Here is a 25003-nt window from a genome sequence, read left to right on the forward strand (position 1 = left end):
TGTTTTTCAGTCATTTTTCATATCCTTCCAGTCAAACATTTAGTTTGCTACAGTTAAGTGTGTAATTATACATGTGAGGAATGTGTGTTGAGTCAGGATTGTAGCCCCTCCAACCAAACTGAGTTGGTTGAACAGAGGGGTTTATGTGTTTGTGGGAGAGAGGCCGTGTGAGTCGTTGAAAACAAGGACAGAGGAGAGCATTTTATGCTCTTACCTTTTTCAACTTATATCCTTGTTTTAGCTCATATCCTGATTTTAACTGTTTTATTTATCAATTTATTCAAATAAATTCTCTATTTGAGTAAAACTGTTCCTGACTTCAAGAAGCCTTTATGTGCACGAGGAAACGTGCATCTTCTTCAAACACCCTCCCACTCTATTCTAACAAGAAAAAAGATACACTGTAAATAATGGAAGTAGGCTACAACAAGCTGCTAATCCATCAACTGACTTTCTGTCAGGTTTTCTGGAGCTGCTTGTTAAGACATGCTAACATTCTCTGATTGTATAGCCTTCTCTTCAACACAAGCATACAGGCAGTAGCATGTGCCACAAAAATGTGCCTCTGCACTGCAGCAGAAAGTGGGGTGGAGCATTTCTGATGAGAAACAGTATTTCCTCTGCCATAACTAGGCTGTACAGCTGCAATGGAAGGCACCAAATCTCAAACCCCATCTATAGTGGCAGTTTGACAATAACAATGCAGCTCAAAACGAAAGCTTCCTTGCTAATATGGCTCCAGATAACTGACTGACAAATCCAATCCAGGTCAAACTGTTATTTAAATTCAGCAACCTAACAGCATAAATCTCGCTGGGGGCTCCAAATCAACCCATGCAAGTCAGTGTGCTGAACACAGCTAGTTTACTAGATAAAGGTTAAGTCTACAGCCCAAGTTAGTGTGCTGAACACAGCTAGCCTACTAGATAAAGGTTAAGTCTACAGCCCAAGTCAGTGTGCTGAACACAGCTAGCCTACTAGATAAAGGTTAAGTCTACAGCCCAAGTCAGTGTGCTGAACACAGCTAGTCTACTAGATAAAGGTTAAGTCTACAACCCAAGTGTGTGATGGTGGTGGTTAAAAATGTTACTTTTGGGACGTTGTTTTGGGTATTTGAAAATACTAGTGGGTCTACATTGCAGAACTTCAGCCCAGTGCTTCTTCAGAAAATACTGCCATTATGAAAACAATTAGTGAGGGAAAAAAGTATTTGATCCCCTGCTGATTTTGTACGTTTGCCCACTGACAAAGAAATTATCAGTCTATAATTTTAATGGTAGGTTTATTTGAACAGTGAGAGACAGAATAACAACAAAAAAAATCAGAAAAAAGCATGTCAAAAATGTTATATATTGATTTGCATTTCAATCAGAAAGATTTCTGGCTCCCAGGTGTCTTTTATACAGGTAACGAGCTGAGATTAGGAGCACACTCTTAAAGGGAGTGCTCCTAATCTCAGTTTGTTACCTGTATAAAAGACACCTGTCCACAGAAGCAATCAATCAATCAGATTCCAAACTCTCCACCATGGCCAAGACCAAAGAGCTCTCCAACGATGTCAGGGACAAGATTGTAGACCTACACAAGGCTGGAATGGGCTACAAGACCATCGCCAAGCAGCTTTGTGAGAAGGTGCCAACAGTTGGTGCGATTATTCGCAAATGGAAGAAACACAAAAGAACTGTCAATCTCCCTCGGCCTGTGGCTCCATGCAAGATCTCACCTTGTGGAGTTGCAATGATCATGAGAACGGTGAGGAATCAGCCCATAACTACACGGGAGGATCTTGTCAATGATCTCAAGGCAGCTGGGACCATAGTCACCAAGAAAACAATTGGTAGCACACTACGCCGTGAAGGACTGAAATCCTGCAGCGCCCGCAAGGTCCCCCTGCTCAAGAAAGCAAATATACATGCCCGTCTGAAGTTTGCCAATGAACATCTGAATGATTCAGAGGACAACTGGGTGAAAGTGTTGTGGTCAGATGAGACCAAAATGGAGCTCTTTGGCATCAACTCAACTCACCGTGTTTGGAGGAGGAAGAATGCTGCCTATGACCCCAAGAACACCATCCCCACCGTCAAACATGGGGGTGGAAACATTATGCTTTGGGGGTGTTTTTCTGCTAAGGGGACAGGAAAACTTCACTGCATCAAAGAGACGATGGACGGGGCCATGTACCGTCAAATCTTGGGTGAGAACCTCCTTCCCTCAGCCAGGGAATTGAAAATGGGTCGTGGATGGGTATTCCAGCATGACAATGACCCAAAATACACGGCCAAGGCAACAAAGGAGTGGCTCAAGAAGAAGCACATTAAGGTCCTGGAGTGGCCTAGCCAGTCTCCAGACCTTAATCCCATAGAAAATCTGTGGAGGGAGCTGAAGGTTCGAGTTGCTAAACGTCAGCCTCGAAACCTTAATGACTTGGAGAAGATCTGCAAAGAGGAGTGGGACAAAATCCCTCCTGAGATGTGTGCAAACCTGGTGGCCAACTACAAGAAACAACTGACCTCTGTGATTGCCAACAAAGGTTTTGCCACCAAGTACTAAGTCATGTTTTGCAGAGGGGTCAAATACTTATTTCCCTCATTAAAATGCAAATCATTTAATAACATTTTTGACATGCTTTTTCTGGATTTTTTTGTTGTTATTCTGTCTCTCACTGTTCAAATAAACCTACCATTAAAATTATAGACTGATCATTTCTTTGTCAGTGGGCAAACGTACAAAATCAGCAGAGGAACAAATACTTTTTCCCTCACTGTATGACGTTTATCACCTGCTATTCTCACTCACAGCCACTTTCTCATTTGGTTTGCAAACTTACTGGGTCTGGAGATCAGGTATTTACATACTAGACTACCTTTTCAAAAGCTTTAAGTTATGTAACACTCTCTCTGTATGTGTGCCTGTAGAAGATTGAACACGCACTTGCCCTCTGGAACATTCCACTTCACTGCCGGTGTAATTACTGTTTCCCATCCTGACTCCAGGATGCCCAACAAGGCTTACTGTAGCAGGCAGTAGTCTGTAGTAGTCAAACCTCTCCTGGCACCGAGCCTCTTCATCACACAAACGCCACGAGCTAGTAAAACTGTTGCTGAGCACAGACACTAACCTATACATTATGCATGTGACTAGCTAGGCCACATTCACTGAATGTCTCACCACCAACAGGTCCAGAAAAACCACTAAAACCATGTAATGTTTTACCACAAATACAATCTCTATTGGAGATGGGTTACTGTGATAGCCAAACATGTTGTACTACTCCATGACTGGGCTCCTGTCCAAGCCTTTACGCAGTCTGGCCTCAATGCATGATGTCAAATCAAAGACCTTACAAGTAGAGGCACAATTACTGTAAGTGGTATAGAATAGACTTACTTACAAAAGTCAGGGCCGAGAGTGGTCTTCAAAAGATACTGTTATTCATTTCTAAATGTCTCAATTGTTTCAGGAATAGGCATACATTAGTTAAGGGCCCTTTGGACAGGAAGCATGGCAGTACATGATAAATTACAAATGCCACAAGTTCAACATCAACACTGTTCAAGTGTAATCATAGGAGCCCTGTATAAACAGTGATGATAAAATGATGGGCATGCACTTCATTTGCCCTCAGCTGTATAAATATGACGTGACGATGCATGATCCATACCCACCAGGAAGGGAACGCCAGAAGAGACTGGTTAGGACATTCCCACAATTGTCCATTCGCAATCAACACAGCTAACATTTCCATAAATCTAGGGTCTGATCCAGTCGAAAACTAACAATGAATAGAATAGGTCTAGCCTGCTATTGTAGCTGACATGAGGCTTAGGCACCTATATGATGTCCCTTACATTTTTGCTCAGTCCCTAAAATGCTCAGTGCCATGTAGTTTAGTTTAAACAAAACCTATGACAATCCTTTCACATATTCCGTTTTGTACTGACACGGAATGCTGTGTCAAAACTAGTGAAGATGAGTGAAAAATGTTTTGACTGACTTGTCAATAGGTAACAAAACAAACTCACTACGAAGATGCACGACTCCCTGACTTGACAGTGTGCCATGATCACCCGAGGACAGAGCTTAATGGAGATTGCATACCCTAACTATTCTCAGCACGGCTACATTTAGAGCCGGCACAATTTCTAAATACAGGAATGGTAGAGGAGGGTGGATCACATTGTGTATGGAGTATTGTATGAATACACATGCTGGCATATGGGCTGAATGATTACATGTGTGTCATAACGTTCAGAACTTCCTGAATGATATTTACATACCTGACACACCATTATCAATATGATGGTGGTCTGAGCTGGCTTGTACCGTCCAGCTTTCCCTCAGGAGGCATAAGCATACAATCCACAAGGTCAACGATTTGCTGAAATCCATAATGGAGGTTTGCTAGGATGGAAAGGAAATGTTAGAGGGACATCACGCATTAACGTAGCTACAATGTTAGCTACTAGCCTAGTGATTTGACTATGCCAACTTCAGATTTCAAACAACAATGACACATTTCAAAATGACACTGCATGATTATTACAATCTAAAAGGACTTAAGCATCAAATGAGATCACAGGGCTTTACAAGCCAAATATCATCAGACATGGTATAGAAGTCACAGAGCTAAAGGCAGATAATACAGGCTATCACAAAAATCTGTGGTTGGCTAAACCATAACACTACTAGCAAACAATTTCACCATCAATAAAATCGTTATATTACATTACAAGCCTATATTAGCTGCACATGGATAACAAGCAATCATAGCTAACGTTACCAGTCAGTAGCTAAATAAATGTCTGGCGAACCAACGTTATCAAACAAAAAAAGTGACAGCTGGGAGCTTGACAGCCCGGCCTGAATAGCTATCACATCATAATCAAGTCAGATTTTCTAGGTAGCCATTAAATGGAGAGTAGCTAGTTAGTTACCTTTCAATACTTTTGCATTGGATGCTTTTCTTATTACAACTCGTGGGTTACCGTAGACTCAAAGGCACGCCATCAATCGTAGGTCCATACTCCAAAGAGAAACCCATTTGTATTCCATGGATAAAGAGCGAAGTTAGCTGGCTAGCTAGCTAGTTGGCTGTCATATCTGCATATGACAGATGACTTTCCGCTCTGTTTAGCCAGCTAACGTTAGGTAGCTAGCTAGCCAGCCAGCAATGCGCATACAATCCAACGCAATGGCCGAGGTGGTCGACTAACAGACACTTGGATAAAGCCAGCTAGCTAACGTTACGGTGGGGGCCGCTTCTTCGGGTAGCTCACCACCGCAACAGGACAGCAGCCTTCAGAGCACTGTCAGCAGCTAGGAAGATGGCTAAACCGATAATCACCGCACACGAACTAACTACAGTGACAGAACGTGAGCAACTTAACAACCCCCTCCTTTTACGTCAATTTACTGGATAAAATACACTCAAATAAGAAAAAAGTATGTATGATTAATTGAAACACAGAGCGGTTGTAATACACTAACTACATGTCCGCTACAGCCGGTTTCCCCCCCACACAGAAAATGTTCTTCAGACTGGGTTGCTTCACCCATGTGAATCCAGCAATATTAACGAATCACTTCCTGTTCAGTTTTTTTTGATAATCCTTCAAAGTAATTGTACAGCCCTGTAAACGGTGTAAATGAATTATTAAATAAAAAATATATTCGGATATCTCATTATGTTACAGTTATTAAATATTTAAGCAATAAGGCCCGTCGTGCCTAAGAACAGCCCTAAGACGAAGTATATTGGCCTGTTATCACAAACCCCCGAGGTGCCTTATTTATATTATAAACTGGTTACCAACATAATTTGAGCAGTAAAAATACATGATTTGTCATACCCGTAGTATATGGTCTGATATACCACAGCTGTCAGCCAGTCAGTATTCAGGGTATGACAAAAAATGTATTTGTACTGCTCTAATTACGTTTGTAACCAGTTTATAATAGCAATAAGGCACCTCGGGGTTTGTGATATATGGCCAATATACCACGGCTAACGGCTGTATCCAGGCACTCAACGTTGCGTCGTGGTTAGAACAACAGCCCTTAGCCATTGTATATTGGCCATATACCACACCTAGATAGCCTAGTGGTTAGAGCGCTGGCCAGTAACTGAAGGGTTGCTGGATCGAGTCTATGAGCTGAGTTAACAGTAGGCCCAGTAGGCCGTCATTGGAATTTGTTTTTATCTGACTTGCCTAGTTAAATTAAATATATTTTATCTAAATTAATACCGATCGTTTGTAGCAATATCAACGCAGGACTTTTTTTTTTAAGGAAATCTCCTACTGTTGCTAGCTGTTGCTCAAACTGGCCTCACACACAAATAAATCGTTGAGATTTTTGAGGCATAGAGATAGATAGAGAACTCTAGCGCCCTAAAGACATTTTAGCACGGTCATAGCCATTGAGGACTTTCACCATTTTGAAGTAGTCACTGGGTGGGACTTCGTATGGGTTAAGGAATGATCACATAATTCCATCCAGGTCACCAGGAAGGATCAGGCAATGAATTATACTTGTAAGGAAACATTCCATACCTGCGGCAGTAAATCGCCAACTTTGGATTTTTACCTGTTCAAACAACACACTCTAGGTGGCAGTGTGCACCCATTCAGTTTGTTTGCCAACTCATACAAGTGCAAATAACAAAAATATAAGTTCAACATGTAAAGAGTTGGTCCCATGTTTCATGAGTTGAAATAAAACATCCCAGAAATGTTCTATACAAAGAAAAACATAATTTTGTGCAGGAATGTATTTACACCCGTTAGTGAGCATTTCTCCTTTACCAAGATAATCCTTCCACCTGACAGGTGTGGCACATTAAGAAGCTGATTAAACAGCATGATCATTACACAGGTGCACCTTGTGCTGGTGGACAATAAAAGGCCACTCTAAAATGCGCAGTTTTGTCACACAACACAATGTCACAAGTTTTGAGGGAGCGTGCAATTGGCATGCTGACTGCAGGAATGTTCACCAGAGTTGTTGCCAGAGAATGAAATGTTAATTTCTCTTCCATAAGCCACCTCCAACGTTGTTTTAGAGAATTTGGCTGTATGTTCAACTGGCCTCACAACCGCAGACCACGTGTATCCATGCCAGCTCTGGACCTTTACATCTGGCTTCTTCACCTGTGGGATCATCTTAGACCAGCCACCTGGACAACTGATGAAACTGTGGGTTTGCACAACCAAAGAAGTTCTGCACAAACTGTCAGAAACCGCTTCAGGGAAGCTCAAGTATGTGCTCGTCATCCTCACCAGGATCTTGACCTGACTGCAGTTCAGTGGGCAAATGCTAATTTCAATGGCTACTGGCACGCTCGAGAAGTATATTCTTCACGGATGAATCCCGGTTTCAACAATACCTTGCAGATTGTAGACAGCTTGTATGGCGTTGTGTGGGCAAGCGGTTTGATGATGTCAACGCTGTGAACAGAGTGCCCCATGGTGGCGGTGGGGTTATGGTATAGTCAGACATATGCTACGGACAACAAATACAATAACATTTTATCGATGGCAATTTGAATGTACAGACATACCGTGATGAGATCCTGAGGCCCATCGTCGTGCCATTCATCTGCCACCATCACCTCATGTTTCAGCATTATAATGCATGGCTCCATGTCGCAAGGATCTGTACACAGTTCCTGGTAGCTGAAAATGTCCCAGTTCTTCTATGGTCTCCATACTCACTAGACAAGTCACACATTGAGCATGTGTGGGATGATCTGGATTGACGTATACAACAGCGTGTTCAAGTTCCCTCCAATATCCAACAACAGCCCTTGAAGAGGAGTGGGACAACATTCCACAGGCCACAATCAACAGCCTGATCATGTGTTTTGCTGCATGAGGCAAATGGTGGTCACACCAGATACTGACTGGTTTTCTGATCCACCCCCACCTTTTTTAAGGTATCTGTGACCAACAGATGCATATCTGCATTCCCAGTCGTGTGAAATCCATAGATTAGGGCCTATGGAATTTATTTAAATGGGCTGATTTCCTTATATGAACTGTAACTCAGTAAAATATTTGAAATGTTTATATTTATATTTTATATATTTGTTCAATGTAGTTAAAGAAGAAAATGGTCTACTTCAAAATGGAGATGGCCTCAATGGCGCTGCCTGTGCTCTCAAAATAGGACAGATACAATAATGTGGTGTCTATCTAAGTCTATGTAGGCTATCAGAACAAAGGAACAGTGGAGCTCATCGACTCATCAGTCCCACACAACTAAGCTCAAGTATGCCACCTTGAGTCTGTAGGCTACACAACACTAGCAATAAAAGAGGAGAGGAGATGTGTTGACGGGGAAAAAGAGGGGGGGCATCTTCTGATGGAACTGATGCCCCACATCAGAACAGATCTGAGCCACAATGGGATAGCCAGTAGGCCTTATCATGATAAATCCCAACTTCTTATAATAAAGGTGTATGATACACCTTGATCTGATAATATACTGTATCATAAGCTAATGCTAAATCATAAATTCTCAGTTTAAAGGCCCAATGCAGCCATGTTTATATCAATATCAAATCATTTCTGGGTAACAATTAAATACCATACTTTAATAGTTTTCCATTAAAATTTACAAAAATAGCTTTTTTAGCAATAAAATATTTCTCAAGCAAGAATTTTGCTAGGACTGTCTGGGAGTGGTCTGAGTGTGGAGGGGAAAACTGAAAACTAGCTGTTATTGTCAGAGAGGTTTGGAACGCTATTTTGTTATTGGTCTATTAACCAATTTACTGTCTGGTGATGTCACCAGGCAAGCCAAAACTCCCAACCCATTGCAAACCTGAGGATTAGATGTTCTTGTGTAGATTATATTTTCAACCAGCAACAATCAGGAATAACACTGATCCCTTTTCTTCCCACTTCTACAGTGTTAGTTTCACCAGCTGTTGTACAATATGATACAAACACAGGAAACACTGAATTTTGTCTGCACTGGGCCTCTAACAACTATGTGGTTATTCCTATTCTGTACATTTGAATGTCAAATAAGGTAATTCATTGGGTAACAATTTTATTTAAAAATTCTGTTTAATATTCTACCAGCAACGTATACTTAAAACAATAACGCAGGCTGTTGTGGAGGGGAGACAATATACTTCCTCACAGTGCCATTATTTCTCGAGCGGCTTCCTCTCAGCGAACACACACACTTCCTCCACTACAGCAACACTTTGCTTGACTGCTTTGACGCTCTCGGACAGATTGTAGGCTATATGTTCATACAAAACCTGCCATTAAAGATAGTATGTTTGGTGAGTCTGACTTGTTTTTAACCTTTGCATGTTTTTGTTGTCAAATTGTTGAAATGATGTACTACTACTGTATAATAGATATGTAGGCTGTAACACATAATCCTACGGAAGCACTTGGGTGACGCACCACAAGGCGAGGTAGCCAACTGCCGTTATAATTTTGGTAGGCGCTATTCTATATCAAAACTCTATAGGCCTACGATATGCCATGCAATGTTAAAATCCACAATTGCAATATTTATTTGTGACAGTTATTTTGTGTTTCATTTAGCCCATTCAAAGTTATAGCATGCTCTGCTGACTATAGTCAGCTCTTTCTCTGTAAAATGATGATAATGGTGAAAAACCTTTACTGTAATTTATGTTGAACTCTTTTTCTAATTTCAGGGTTACTATTAGGCCTTATTAACACATAGCCCTTTTCTTAATAATCTAGGTGAATGAAATGAGAAATGTACACGATCAGAATGCTATGGCCTCGTTGATGGCCTAGAATTACTGAAATTCACCTATCATAGATATTCAGTGGATAGGCCAAAGGTATGCAGCAGTGGTGGTAGGGATACAAAGGTTTATTGGATTTGATGAACTATCCCCAGTCAGTGTACAGAGAAGTACATTTCAGTGCTCCCAGGCTCGGGTCCCTGTAGACTGGGTTTAGCTATATTCTCATTTTCTCCAACACCCTCAGAGAGCAGTGGGAAGAGTCCAGCTTTCCTCTCTCACAATGAATTACAATTACTGCATGTATTTCAAACTCTCAGTCTCCACCCATATTTTGTAGTTTCAGTGTTCACGCTTGAATTCATGGGGAACACAGGCCTTATGTACTGTAACCGTAAATGAAGTAGGCCCACAGATTAACATAATGTTCAAGTTGAAATGAAAGCCAGTAGTTAAACAAAGACGGATATAAATAAATAGTGTCGAACTGTACTGTGTAAATGAGGGTGTGAGAGTAATGTTCGTACCCGATAAAGTGTGAGAGCAATTTAAACCACAAACCTCACTTTCAACAGTTTAAATTTGTTGGGCCTTAGCCAGTGTCTCTCTTTTGGTGTAAAGTGCATCTGAACATTGTAGCCTAAAGTGCATTTCTCCCTGTGTTTCTCATGTCCAGGTGTCTGAGACAGTGAAGGGGTCAGAATGCAGAGCATCAAGTGTGTGGTGGTAGGAGACGGTGCAGTAGGGAAGACCTGCCTACTCATCTCCTACACCACCAACGCCTTCCCCAAGGAGTACATCCCCACTGTGTTTGACAACTACAGTGCCCAGGTGACTGTGGACAGCAGGACTATTAGCCTCAACCTGTGGGACACAGCAGGCCAGGAGGAGTACGACCGCCTGCGCACCCTCTCCTACCCCCAGACCAACGTGTTTGTCATCTGCTTCTCTGTTGCCAGCCCCCCCTCCTTTGAGAACGTCAAGCACAAGTGGCACCCAGAGGTCACCCACCACTGTCCCAATACGCCTATTCTACTGGTGGGCACCAAGAAGGACCTGCGTAATGACCCGGAGGTGTTGAAGAAGCTTAAGGATCAGAACCAGATGACCATCACCCAACAGCAGGGCACCGCCCTGGCCAAGCAGATCCAAGCCATCAAGTACCTCGAATGCTCTGCCCTCAACCAAGACGGAATCAAAGAGGTGTTCGCTGAGGGTGTACGGGCCTTTCTCAACCCACAACCTGTCGCCACCAAGAAACCTTGTGTGCTATTGTAAAGGCAGTAGAGATACTATCACGTATGCAAATCAAACATAACAATATTAATTAATTGAATGTGTGTAAACCATTGGAGTTGATTTTATTGTGAAATATGTTTTTGTTGTACTGCCGATAACAAACACTGCCATATCAATACTTCCTTGAGACAAGGGGATCATTGAGGCAGAGGCATTGGCTCAAGATGGATGCCTCGAAACTGAGCCAATGTTAGGTAGGCAAGAAGGGCCTGAGTCAAATGCTGTCTGTAAGAATCCTTGCTTTTGTATATCCATTATTTTGCCCTCTTCCTTTATAGCAATTGACAAACAAGACCTGAGACTTTCTGATGAGGAGATACATTTTCTCATTTATCAGTGCTTGTATTGTTGTCACATTCTGACATGTAATGGCCTTTACAAAAATAATAAAAAAATATCAGGAATTGAAATACCCATACTCCCATAATTAATACTTTTATTTTTTTACAAATATTTTGTTGTAACATAGAAGTGTGTTTTTTTGCACCATCAGGTGTGCTGTTAGTGCTAGTCAACTTTGTCTGAATGCGTTGAATGCTGGACACAAAAGAGGAAATGCAGAGGTTTTTTGATAAGAAATGCATAGGCTGATTTTCCTATCGAAGGTCATTAGTCAGTGTGTGTGTGTGTGTGTGTGTGTGTGTGTGTGATAGAGGAGAGGAGAGAGACGGGAGAGGAGAGAGAAATAGAACCTGGTTGTAACTTCTCTCTGAAAGTCCTTAGCTTATTATCTATTTTAGTTAAGTTGGGGTTCTAGATGTTTTAATGTTGTGTAACTATTTTGAGAAGGCCATGACCACACTCTTCGAGGGTGTCTCAGGGTTGGGAAATGCAAAAAAAACAAATTTCCAATTCAAACATAAGCACCCACCAAATTATTATTATTATTATTACATCTTCTGTACTGTTATAAACGAGAGATGGAAATTGTGTGCAAACTGTAGTGTAGATTACTGTGACATGTGTTTATTCTTATCATCAGGAACAGCAAATAAATGTGTTGATCAATGCATACAATTAAATTAATACTTCAAGAATGCCAAACCCTTTCCAATGGAGTCATGGGATGTGATAGAAACCAGCATGCTAAACAACGATGACGCCCCTGATTTGCCTGTGAATGATTTGGAAGTGAAATGATCCAGCTTGCTGTTACAGAGTTGTGAAACATACATTTTCATTTGTTACACAATCACTGTCCTCTCCCATACCTCAGGCCACTGGACTCATTTGACAGTGAAATAAGGCCTCCGTGCCTTTGCTCTGCCTGCTGGATAAGACACCTCTTTGTGTGAGAGCAGTGGAGGGACATACAGATAGATGTCCTTACTGTTTTAGTATAGTATATATTGTATGTGGCTGTATACAACACCCACTCTAGTACTATCTGGATCTACCTCTCCATCTCATTCTCTCTCTCTCTCTCTGTGTCTCTGTCACTCTGTGTATATCTCTCTCTCTCTCTGTGTCTCTCTCACTCTGTGTCTCTCTCTCTCTCTCTCTCTGTGTCTCTCTCACTCTGTGTATGTCTCTCTTTCTCTGTCTCTCTCTCTGTCTCTCTCACTCTGTGTATGTCTCTCTCTCTGTCTCTCTCTCTCTGTCTCTCTCACTCTGTCTCTCTCACTCTCCGTCTCGCTCACTCTCTCTGTCTTTACAAATGAGGAAGTACATTTACTTGTAACTTCCTTCATTTAGGTTGTGGACCTCACTGACTGACTGACTCACTAAGAATAAGCATGTTATGTATGGTAAATAACTAAAAAGTTCTGAAATAATTGTTTAATAAAGCTTAATGTTTACACAACAAAATCACTATTAGACTATTAATACCTTTAAGATGTATCTCTCTACTTGACAATATACAAAATCATATTTGGGTTTGTCCACAGTTCGTGATGCATTTAAAAATACTTTCTACAAAGAGCTGAAGACACTCTCTTCGGATCACATCATTGGCAATGGTCAGCATTTCCCGAATTTCACAAGTTATAAGTCATAGACACGTGAGCATGACTAAAGAAGGACATACTCTTAAGTCAAGGTGATAAAGTCTCAGTTGCCCCACTGTCCCAAATCATAGAGGACTCTGAGTCTGTCATTTATCATACAGTATATTAATATCAACATTATCAAAATGTTGGTACAGTAGGATTGACTTTCAGGTTGAACAGTCCAGATAAATAAAGTGATTATTTACAGTCATGACATCTGCCATCATGTAAATATATGGAAGAAGGCGCTCTCTTCCTGCTCCTCCTCCTCTGCAACAGCATCATCTCCGCTAGGTGTGTTCTGAGTGGTTGAACACCTGTCACCTGACCCTCTGTTTCCCAGTCAGAAGTCTTTACCCTCCTCTGGTGAGATGACCACCATCTCTCTGCTCTTAAAGTCCCAGAAGGCTGTTAGGTGGAAGGCCATGTTGGAGAACACCACACAATACTCAAACAGGGCGAAAAAGGTGTAGCCTGTGGAGGAGACTTTTATGAACACTTTAACAAACAATGTAAAATTAAAATATACTTTTGTATCATATAATGCTTAAAGGTTATGAACAGTCAAAATAATGTTTTTCATGAAAATGTCTGTTATCTGAAGGAAACCAGATGAAAGTATGATGACCAAAGTATGAAAAATGACTGTTGCTTCTACACTGATAAAGTTTGATCATAAAGTTACTGGTCCCCTCCCCCATGTCAAACACTAGGATTCATTATTAAGGGGACAAGGTGACATCACCTTACCTCTCATTTTAATACACCAATGTTAGCATGATATACTCTTGCCTTATTTAAATAAGTACCGCCTTGTAACCAACATCGGAGAAGGCGTGTTTGTGTTTGCAGAGAGGCGTGGTTTATATAGCTAGATAGCTACTCTACTGATGCCAATATTTGACTGTAGGGTGTCAGCAAATCTAATTAAAACTTGACCCTATTCATCTATGGCAACGATACGTCTATGTTTCCCCTTTCATCTGTGTCAGCTAGTCACTGGCTAGCTAGGTGTTCAGCTAGTCACTGGCTAGCTAGGTGTTCAGCTAGTCACTGGCTAGCTAGGTGTTCAGCTAGTCACTGGCTAGCTAGGTGTTCAGCTAGTCACTGGCTAGCTAGGTGTTCAGCTAGTCACTGGCTAGCTAGGTGTTCAGCTAGTCACTGGCTAGCTAGGTGTTCAGCTAGTCACTGGCTAGCTAGGTGTTCAGCTAGTCACTGGCTAGCTAGGTATTCAGCTAGTCACTGGCTAGCTAGGTGTTCAGCTAGTCACTGGCTAGCTAGGTGTTCAGCCAGCATGGAACAAAAGGCGGGAAGGGGTCGTTCAAAACTCAACTTCAAGACGCAGTTGTCAGGTCAACACATCGGTCATTGCTGCTGTGATCTGCATCCCAAGATCCCTGCCAAATGGTGTATATATACACATACACATATACATACATATATATATATACTACCGGTCAAAAGTTTTAGAACACCTACTCATTCAAGGGTTTTTCTTAATTTTAAAATGTTTCTACATTGTAGAATAACAGTGAAGACATCAAAACTATGAAATAACACATATGGAATCATTGTAGTAAGCAAAAAAGTGTTAAACAAATCCAAACAAATTATATATTTGAGATTCTTCAAATCACCCTTTGCCTTAATGACAGCTTTGCACACCCTTTAAATTGTTTAACTTGGGTCAAACGTTTCGGGTAGCCTTCTACAAGCTTCCCAAAATAAGTTGGGTGAATTTTGGCCCATTCCTCCTGACAGAGCTGGTGTAACTGAGTCAGGTTTGTTGGCCTCCTTGCTAGCACACACATTTACAGTTCTGCCCACAAATGTTCTATAGGATTGAGGTCAGGGCTTTGTGATGGCCACTCTAATACCTTGACTTTGTTGTCCTTAAGCCATTTTGCCACAACTTTGGAAGTATGCTTGGGGTCATTGTCCATTTAGAGGACCCATTTGCGACCAAGCTTTAACTTCCTGACTGATGTCTTGAGATGTTGCTTCAATATATCCACGTAATTTTCCTGCCTCATGACGCCATCTATTTTGCGAAGTGCACCAGTCCCTCCTGCAGCAAAGCACCCCCACAACGTGATGCTGCCACCCCTGTGATTCTCGGTTGGGATGATGTTCTTCGGCTTGCAAGTGTCCCCCCTTTTCCTCCAAACATAACGATGGTCATTATGGCCAAACAGTTCTATTTTTGTTTCATCAGACCAGAGGACATTTCTCCAAAAAGTACGATATTTGTCCCCATGTGCAGTTCAAACCGTAATCTGGCTTTTTTTATAGAGGGTTGGAGCAGTGGCATCTTCCTTGCTGAGCGGCCTTTCAGGTTATGTCGATATAGGACTCGTTTTACTGTGGATATAGATACTTTTGTACCTGTTTCCTGTAGCATCTTCACAAGCTCCTTTGCTGTTGTTCTGGGATTGATTCACACTTTTCGCACCAAAGCACGTTCATCTCTAGGAGACAGAATGCGTCTCCTTCCTGAGCGGTATGACGGCTGCGTGGTCACATGGTGTTCATACTTGCGTACTATTGTTTGTACAGATGAACGTGGTACCTTCAGGCGTTTGTAAATTGCTCCCAAGGATGAACCAGACTTGTGGAGGTCTACATTTTTTTCTAAGGTCTTGGCTGATTTCTATTGATTTTCTCATGATGTCAAGCAAAGAGGCACTGGTTTTGAAGTTTGGCCTTGAAATACATTCACAGGTTCACCTCCAATTGACTCAAATTATGTTAATTAGCCTATCAGAAGCTTCTAAAGCCATGACATCATTTTCTGGAATTTTCCAAGCTGTTTAAAGGCACAGTCAACTTAGTGTATATAAACTTCTGACCCACTGGAATTGTGATACAGTGAATTATAAGTGAAATAATCTGTCTGTAAACAGTTGTTGGAAAAATGACTTGTGTCATGCACAAAGTAGATGTCCTAACCGACTTGCCAAAACTATAGATTGTTAAGAAGAAATGTGTTGAGTGGCTGAAAAACGAGTTTTAATGACTCCAACCTAAGTGTATGTAAACTTCCGACTTCAACTGTAACAAGGATATCATTGATGCAATTTCAATTATGTTTGAGTTACTTTGTGTATCACCAAATTTCCTTTAGATGATTTTACTGCAACACTGCTCACTGCATCCAAGTTGATTAACAGGCGTTTCAAAGAGCTGTCAGTCAATGCGAACTCATGAATATAATCTCCCCGCCCACTCAGCCTGTCTTTTCAAACTTCATGGTAGTTAGCCATGATAGAAAAAGTACTTTTCAGAATGACTGCTCATGACATTTAATTAACATAATGATGCTACAATATACTTACTCCCTTGTTCACAGTACATGTTGTGTTTCCAATAAAAGTAAGCAGCTAAGCAGCAGAAAGCGATGTTGAGGATCAAGCAACGGATTTTCCAGTGGAAAGATTTCACGTCCTGTGTGTGAAAAAAGAAAGAGCGATTTGATAGAGAAAGATTGCAATACTAAAAAATTATATTGTGTACTTAACTACTGTGTATTTGTACTATGCGATTGCAATGGCCTACTTTATAACTTGAACAATTAAAAACATTTAATTTATCTAGGTTGAGGAACACAATGAGCAGTCTTAATCAAGCCCCTTCTGAGAAACTCTTGAGATGAAACATCAGTAACACATTGCAGCTGGTGTAAAAACAGTTTCAGCCACATCCTTCCACAAATACTATTTATACTGCAGATCACTGGCAGCATGTGTCTCAAGCAAAAGCATTTTTTCTATTTACTGGTCCCACCCTTAAATGCCCACAATAGATTATCATGACACACGATTACAAGCCCCATATCAAACCATTATCCAACGGCAATTGCCCATAAAAATGGTATGACAGAGTGGCAGCCTAATACTACTGCATGTCAGTGGCGGTCGGTGCTGTTCATGATCAGGGAAGACGATTAATACAAAAATAAAAACATTATGAGTATGGCCTTATTTCTAATACAGCTTATTGGACGATTGTCATTCATATTCCATTCACCCAGCTCAATGTAACATTGATAGGTTTAGGCTAGTACATGTCGGTGCACAGGTCTAGAGTAATTAGAGTAATCAAGGTGACAGACAGTGACACATTCAATACCGCATTGTACACTCTGCAAATACAGTTCAATTTCATAGCAGCCACATACAAACAGCATGATCACTTTGCTCATTCTATACATAATTACTTCTTGTAACTATCTACGCGCTCTCCTCCTCTCACCGTTTCCTTTCGCTTGGGGACTTCAGTGCACAACACATCAGATGTCTGTGACCAGGCGAAAAAGCCAAACCTTCATATCATGCCCGCTAATGTTACACACAGCCTAGATCACTGTCAAGTCTTAGTCATCATAGATACTAGAACTAACTCGTTAGTAAACCCACTAGAATCATGCAGTACAGTGTACAGTCCGAAAGCAGTTTAGCAGTTACACAGTCGGGCCCCGGTGGCAATAAATTAATAAAACCAAAAGCTTACCTTGACTTGGAAGAGTTCCAGTGTTGGATAGCCATAGCCAGCTAGCTAACATAGCATTCATTTCTGTTTTTGCCGGGTGTTTGAGTAGGCTAAACTAGCTAACTGCATTACTAGCTAATTGAAAGAAAAACTAAATACAACCAAATATCTCTATCTCTCTCTCGCTTCTCCTTAATTTTGGAAGAAATGAATTTGTTCAAAACTGTTCAACTATTGTCTTTCTCTCTCTTTGAGTTAACTACTCACCACTATTTATGAACTGCAGTGCTAGCTAGCTGTAGCTTTTAGTACTAGATTCATTCTCTGTTCTTTTGATTGGGTGGACAACATGTCAGTTCATCCTGCAAGAGCTCTGATAGGTAGGAGGACGTCCTCCGGAAGTAGTCATAATTACTGTGTAAGTCTATGGAACGGGGTGAAAACCATGAGCCTCTTAGGTTTTGTATTGAAGTCTATGTACCCAGAAGAGGACAGAAGCTTTTATAATGTTTCACTATTTTTTTTTTAATGAAATTCACTGAGTATGGTCTTCCCCTTCCTCCTCTGAGGAGCCTCCACCGCTGTATGTAGCATGTCATCTCCAAACGATGTCCAGCAGCCCTTACAGGAACCAGTATTTTTAGCTAACGTTCCACTCCTTGACACTCCATATCGTTGCCAAATCAGACTGGATTTACACTAGTTACCACAGCCAAAAAGTAAAAATTGGCTACATCATAAAAATGCATAGAAACAAAAATGTGCTTTTTGATCTTAATTTAAGGTTAGGGTTAGGAAAAAGATTAGGTTCAAAATCTGATTTAAGAAGGTAATTGTAGAAAGAGGCGGGGTTTATGACTTTGTGGCTGTGGTAACTAGTGACGACCAAGAGGCTGGCCTTTCGGCAATGTAGCTGGATTTATGGAGTTGCTCATTGTTGTTGGAAATAACATTAATATTTTCCATGACAACATGTGGATCCTCAAAAAATATATAATTAGAATCAAAAACAAACATTTTGCTGTTAGCTAGGCAAGTTTTTGTATTTTGAAGCTTAATATCAAAGCAGGTTTTGTGTTTGTAATTGAAGTAGCTACAGAATGTATTTAGTTTGAGAATTTAGACGTGAGCTAGCAACTTTTGACAGACTTGTTTTTTCCGGACCAAAAAATAACTACCAACATGTTCCGTGGAGAAAATAATGTGATACACGAGTTCCAATATTTGGATAATCGTTGCGATTGGTGGATAGCTGTGAGGGTTATGAACAAGGATCAGCTCCTCTGTTCTCGAGAATGTTCATATTTGAAGATGGCAGAAAGCCAGTCTCTTTGACAATGACAAAGAGGGGAATGTAAGATACTGGTACTCAGGCTAGGCAAGTATATGCAATGAATACATTATGTGTAAGTGTGCAAGCCAAGTTCGAGCACGGTTAATGTGTTTGTGCTTGCTACAATCTCTGCGTGTGTGCATGTGTGGTGCACATGACAGCCTACACTCCCAATGAGTTGTGTGGAGGAGTGTGTTGGTCACAGCCCCAGACTGGGTCAGGAAACAGCTGTTCCTCCAGAACAGAGGCCCAGGTACTGACAGTGTAAACACAGCCAGAGGCTTCTTCCAAGTCTGACTGAACAGACCCACCCAATACCACCGATCTGGTTGTTATCAAAATGCTGGTATTTCTCCTGGAGTCCTAACACAGAATAACACCCTATACCACCGATCTGGTTGTTATAAAAATGATGGTATTTCTCCTGGAGTCCTAACACAGAATAACACCCTATACCACCGATCTGGTTGGGATCAAAATGCTGGTATTTCTCCTGGAGTCCTAACACAGAATAACACCCTATACCACCGATCTGGTTGGGATCAAAATGCTGGTATTTCTCCTGGAGTCCTAACACAGAATAACACCCTATACCACCAATCTGGTTGGGATCAAAATGCTGGTATTTCTCCTGGAGTCCTAACACAGAATAACAGTGCTTCAAGTCCCTCAACCATATAGTAAGAACTTAAAATGAGAGACTATATAAATAAGATTTAGCTATAACGATTGACATGGGTAAATACAATAGACTGGAGCACTAAAGGCTCAGTCACCAGGCAGTATGCATCAGTGTGAGTGAAAGGAAAGGACACAGGGAGATTCTGTCTTCTCTTATACTCCTCTGTCCTCCTCTCCTCCGTGACCCGGAAACCGATAAGCTGTCGAGTGTGTCAACTCAATAATATGTGAACAGAGAACTTTGCTTCTCTCCTCAATTGCCTCCTACAGTCGAAGATACTCATGTGTAGTGCAAAGTGTTTTCAAATCTGTCGCACCCCCTTTGAATCAGCTGTTGTATTCTCAAAGGATGTTTTATAAAATGTTTTATACACAAATTACCCTTTTATCTATAAAATGTCTCACACAACTAGCTAAAATAATTTGTTCTACTTTAGGCATTTATTTTAGGATTCCACCCTTGTAAACGTCATTTGTAAATGACGTGCTAGTGAAGAAGAAGAGTTTAATTTCATACAAATGCATTTGTTTCCATGTTTCCTCTCCTTCACTACTCTCCTCGATTACCTTTGACCGTTTTCGAAAGGTGGCAAGGAGAGGATGGAGAAGAGGATGCGAAGAGTCAAGTAAAACCATTTGAGAATCTCTCCACAGCTTTGAACTGCACTTGACAAGGCCATTTCATCAGGCTGCAGTAGTTGACTTCTACTCTAGAGGGCTCTATTGTCGACATTGCAGACAAAGTAACCAATATTTTTTTATTTCACCTTTATTTAACCAGGTAGGCTAGTTGAGAACAAGTTCTCATTTGCAACTGCGACCTGGCCAAGATAAAGCATAGCAATTCGACACATACAACAACACAGAGTTACACATGGAATAAACAAAACATACAGTCAATAATACAGTAGAACAAAAGAAAACAAAAAGTCTATATATAGTGAGTGCGAATGAGGTAAGATAAGGCAATAAATAGGCCATGGTGGCGAAGTAATTACAATATAGCAATTAAACACTGGAATGGTAGATGTGCAGAAGATGAATGTGCAAGTAGAGATACTGGGGTGCAAAGGAGCAAGATAAATAAATACAGTATGGGGATGAGGTAGGTAGATAGATGGGCTATGTACAGGTGCAGTGATCTGTGAGCTGCTCTGACAGCTGGTGCTTAAAGCTAGTGAGGGAGATATAAGTCTCCAGCTTCAGAGATTTTTGCAGTTCGTTCCAGTCATTGGCAGCAGAGAACTGGAAGGAAAGACGACCAAAGGAGGAATTGGCTTTGGGGGTGACCAGTGAGATATACCTGCTGGAGCGCGTGCTACGAGTGGGTGCTGCTATGGTGACCAGTGAGCTGAGATAAGGCGGGGCTTTACCTAGCAGAGACTTGTAGATAACCTGTAGCCAGTGGGTTTGGCGACGAGTATGAAGCGAGGGCCAACCAACGAGAGCGTACAGGTCGCAATGGTGGGTAGTGTATGGGGCTTTGGTGACAAAACGGATGGCACTGTGATAGACTGCATCCAGTTTGTTGAGTGGAATGTTGGAGGCTATTTTATAGATGACATCACCGAAGTCGAGGATCAGTAGGATGGTCAGTTTTACGAGGGTATGTTTGGCAGCATGAGTGAAGGATGCTTTGTTGAGATATAGGAAGCCGATTCTAGATTTAATTTTGGATTGGAGATGCTTAATGTGAGTCTGGAAGGAGAGTTTACAATCTAACCAGACACCCAGGTATTTGTAGTTGTCCACGTATTCTATGTCAGAACCGTCCAGAGTAGTGATGCCGGACGGGCGAGCAGGTGCGGGCAGTGATCGATTGAATAGCATGCATTTAGTTTTACTTGCGTTTAAGAGCAGTTGGAGGCCACGGAATCTGGAGGTTAGTTAACACAGTGTCCAAAGAGGGGCATTGATGTATACAGAGAAGAGAGTCGGCCCGAGAATTGAACCCTGTGGCACACCCATAGAGATTGCCAGAGGTCCGGACAACAGGCCCTCCGATTTGACACACTGAACTCTATCAGAGAAGTAGTTGGTAAACCAGGCGAGGCAATCATTTGAGAAACCAAGGCTGTCGAGTCTGCCAATAAGAATGTGGTTATTGACAGAGTCGAAATCCTTCGCCAGGTCAATGAATACGGCTGCACAGTAATGTCTCTTATCGATAGCGGTTATGATGTCGTTTAGGACCTTGAGCGTGGCTGAGGTACACCCATGACCAGCTCTGAAACCAGATTGCATAGCGGAGAAGGTACGGTGGGATTCGAAATGGTCGGTAATCTGTTTGTTAACTTGGCTTTCGAAGACCTTAGAAAGACAGGGTAGGATAGATATAGGTCTGTAGCAGTTTGGGTCTAGAGTGTCACCCCCTTTGAAGAGGGGGATGACCGCGGCAGCTTTCCAATCTTTGGGAATCTCAGACGATACGAAAGAAAGGTTGAACAGGCTAGTAATAGGGGTTGCAACAATTTCGGCAGATAATTTTAGAAAGAGAGGGTCCAGATTGTCTAGCCCGGCTGATTGGTATGGGTCCAGATTTTGCAGCTCTTTCAGAACATCAGCTATCTGGATTTGGGTGAAGGAGAAATGGTGGGGGCTTTGGCGGGTTGCTGTGGAGGGTGCCAGGCAGTTAACCGGGGTAGGGGTAGCCAGGTGGAAAGCATGACCAGCCGTAGAGAAATGCTTATTGAAATTCTCAATTATAGTGGATTTATCGGTGGTAACAGTGTTTCCTAGCCTCAGAGCAGTGGGCAGCTGGGAGGAGGTGCTCTTATTCTCCATGGACTTTACAGTGTCCCAGAACCTTTTTGAGTTAGTACTACAGGATGCAAAAGCCTTAGCTTTTCTAACTGCCTGTGTATATTTGTTCCTAACTTCCCTGAAAAGTTGCATATCACGGGGGCTATTCGATGCTAATGCAGAACGCCACAGGATGTTTTTGTGCTGGTCAAGGGCAGACAGGTCTGGAGTGAACCAATGACTATATCTATTCCTAGTTCTACATTTTTTGAGTGGGGCATGCTTATTTAAGATGGTGAGGAAGGCACTTTTAAAGAATAGCCAGGCATCATCTACTGACGGGATGAGGTCAATGTCTTCCAGGATACCCCGGCCAGGTCGATTAGGCCTGCTCGCTGAAGTGTTTTAGGGAGCGTTTGACAGTGATGAGGGGTGGTCGTTTGGTCGCAGACCCATTACGGATGCAGGCAGTGATCGCTGAGATCTTGATTGAAAACAGCAGAGGTGTATTTGGAGGGCGAGTTAGTTAGGATGACATCTATGAGGGTGCCCGTGTTTACGGATTTGGGGTTGTACCTGGTAGGTTCATTGATCATTTGTGTGAGATTGAGGGCATCAAGCTTAGATTGTAGGATGGTCGGGGTGTTAAGCATGTCCCAGTTTAGGTCACCTAGCAGCATGAGCTCAGAAGATAAATGGGGGGCAATCAATTCACATATGGTATCGAGGGCCCAGCTGGGGCAGAGGGAGGTCTATAGCAAGCAGCAACAGTGAAAGTCTTGTTTCTGGAAAGGTGAATTTTTAGAAGTAGAAGCACGAAAACCAAAAACCCCTCTACTAACAGGAACTATACTATACTGTCTGCTTCACCAGGAAACTGCATCATACCACCAAAATAGTTAGTTCACTTCTTCATTCAGTTGACCGAACAACTAACTTCCCTTTACATTTCTGTCTTTCATGCAATTTCAACATTTCCTGATCAAGTACAGGGCTGAAGGGAAGGAACGATGCCTTACCTCAGGAATCAGTGAGTACTTCTTTATAACCAGCCACAGCCGACAGGTTAACACCATGTGGATAACAGAACTGGCAATGAACAGGACAAAACCTTCTTTATGGACAACTATGGGACAAAGAAGGACATGAAAGCTAAAAGCATACATGTACAACTGTATTAGTCATAACACTCACTGATACAGGTTATATGGTTTATAACTAGGGTCCATAGTTTTTCCTGGTCAGGTCATGTATCTGGAAAAACTCAGGGCCTTAGTTATAACTGCAAGAAATAGGCAAACCAAATTCTGTCATTTGTTCAAAAACATAATTTTATATCATGCAGCATATTAATGCATGTAAATGAGCAGCATATTATGCTGTAGGGCAGGCCTTATGCCGATTTATTCCCAGCTGACTAATTGTCAAAGGTCACTCACGGTATGTCTCATTGGATGACACGTAGGTGAGCAGCAAGAGGCCAAAGTTCTCAGTGATGGCACACATGAAGTTGAGGCAGCTGAGCAGCCATTCCAGGAACCTTGTGGAGAAGCGGCCCTTATAGAAGTTAAAATAGGCCACGGCCACCAGGAACCTGGGAGCAGAGTGCAGGCCGATGCAGAAGCGCCAGATATGGCACTCTGGGCTCAGGCTTATGGAGGCACTAATGGAGGGCAGATAATTGGTAACCTAAACCCCCCCAAAAAAAGACAGTCAGACCATTTATTTGCATGCATGCTACATTTTTAATAACAGGGACAGGATTGATTACCTTGCAATGTGTGTCGGTGGAGTCCTGGAAATGGAACACGGAGGAGATGAAGATGCAGGTAATTAAGCCAAGCAGTGGCAGACTGACGGTGCCCACAACACAGGAGGTGAATGATAGTCTGATCAGAGGCTTGTCATGACCCAGGACATGTGGACCCTGCAGCATCCTAGACTGGGACATCAGGGCCATATTTATCACTAAATAAGCATTTTAACTGAGAATGTTCAGATATGAACAAAATCATGTATAATAATGATATAGGCTAATTCTGGATTTAATACCTAGGTTTGAGAGTTTGACATGCCTCCTGCAAAATCATGCTGCTGTTTTCAGTGACATTAAGGCAGGACTATATATACGTTTGATCAGAAACATGCATAAAAATGATCTGAATATGATTCCATACCTCCTATTTGTAGGCTACAGCTAGGTCAATTGTTTACAGATATAGCTCTTGCATAGTCAGAGAAGGAAATGGCTTTTGTTGGCTTGAATTGGACTGTCACCACAAACGCCTGTGCATCGTCGCATATAGGCTACTGACTATGTTCAGATTTATAACATTTAACATTTAACATTTAAGTCATTTAGCAGACGCTCTTATCCAGAGCGACTTACAAATTGGTGCATTCACCTTAAGATATCCAGTGGAACAACCACTTATCTTGATCAGGTATTTCACAAATTTGTAATGTGGTCTCTAATTCATTAGCATCTGTTCATGTTCCCTTCAGCCCAGCACAACATGAACACTGAGCATCATCAACGCGAAGCAGAATAAGCTTTTAACCTGAATCCTCCCCCAGCTGCCATTTTATAAATATCTTCAATAATGTTTGAAAATAAATGCGGTACCAATGAAATGCGAAAAAAGTATTGAAGAGATCGGATTAAAATGTATTGCGATAACCGGAAGAGATAGCAAGGTACTGGCTCAGTAGTGACCGGATGGGAGTAGC

The 25003-nt window shown here is 41.7% G+C and overlaps 3 protein-coding genes across 7 annotated transcripts in view; 1 reads left to right on the forward strand and 2 right to left on the reverse strand.

The window, feature by feature from the left end:
* LOC115206568 (stromal interaction molecule 1) overlaps positions 1 to 5562 on the reverse strand; it is a 72480-nt gene extending 66918 nt beyond the window's left edge. Inside the window, exons 1-2 of one of the 2 annotated variants that reach the window (XM_029773696.1) lie at positions 4935 to 5562; positions 4278 to 4401 (exon numbers count right to left, since the gene is read on the reverse strand). In XM_029773696.1, the coding sequence (XP_029629556.1) occupies positions 4278 to 4389 (112 nt within the window). In that variant the 5' untranslated portion in view covers positions 4390 to 4401; positions 4935 to 5562. The remainder of the gene's footprint in view (positions 1 to 4277; positions 4402 to 4934) is intronic. The other variant, XM_029773697.1, reaches the window with a different exon arrangement.
* A 3579-nt stretch (positions 5563 to 9141) lies between these two features.
* On the forward strand, positions 9142 to 12050 carry LOC115206571 (rho-related GTP-binding protein RhoG). The gene is made up of 2 exons (XM_029773703.1): positions 9142 to 9295; positions 10416 to 12050. The coding sequence occupies exon 2, from the start codon at positions 10442 to 10444 to the stop codon at positions 11015 to 11017; it is 576 nt and encodes a 191-aa protein (XP_029629563.1). The 5' UTR covers positions 9142 to 9295; positions 10416 to 10441; the 3' UTR covers positions 11018 to 12050.
* Positions 12051 to 12802: 752 nt separating this feature from the next.
* Positions 12803 to 24976, reverse strand: LOC115206570 (post-GPI attachment to proteins factor 2). Of its 4 annotated transcripts, none has more exons than XM_029773702.1 (6): positions 24679 to 24976; positions 24045 to 24215; positions 23713 to 23962; positions 23293 to 23399; positions 16365 to 16473; positions 12803 to 13503 (listed from the first exon to the last, which is right to left on the reverse strand). In XM_029773702.1, exons 2-6 carry the CDS (start codon positions 24207 to 24209, stop codon positions 13373 to 13375), a joined length of 762 nt encoding a protein of 253 aa, XP_029629562.1. In that variant the 5' UTR covers positions 24210 to 24215; positions 24679 to 24976; the 3' UTR covers positions 12803 to 13372. The 4 variants fall into 4 exon arrangements, with proteins under 4 accessions (XP_029629562.1, XP_029629559.1, XP_029629561.1 ...); XM_029773699.1 differs by having other exon boundaries at positions 24663 to 24976; XM_029773701.1 differs by having other exon boundaries at positions 24045 to 24210; positions 24451 to 24976.
* Positions 24977 to 25003: the final 27 nt, after the last annotated feature.

This window comes from Salmo trutta, chromosome 13 (genome assembly GCF_901001165.1).
Source record: "Salmo trutta chromosome 13, fSalTru1.1, whole genome shotgun sequence".
NCBI lineage: Eukaryota > Metazoa > Chordata > Actinopteri > Salmoniformes > Salmonidae > Salmo > Salmo trutta.

Excerpts from the sequence above, each read along its gene's own strand:
- LOC115206570 (XM_029773699.1), bottom strand. Across the intron at positions 23,963-24,044 it reads CCACCGACACACATTGCAAG|GTTACCAATTATCTGCCCTC; the intron begins GTAATCAATCCT and ends GGGGGGGTTTAG. Across the intron at positions 23,400-23,712 it reads GTCATCCAATGAGACATACC|TTGTCCATAAAGAAGGTTTT; the intron begins GTGAGTGACCTT and ends TTTGTCCCATAG.
- LOC115206571 (XM_029773703.1), top strand. The coding sequence starts at position 10,442 with ATGCAGAGCATCAAGTGTGTGGTGGTAGGAGACGGTGCAGTAGGGAAG.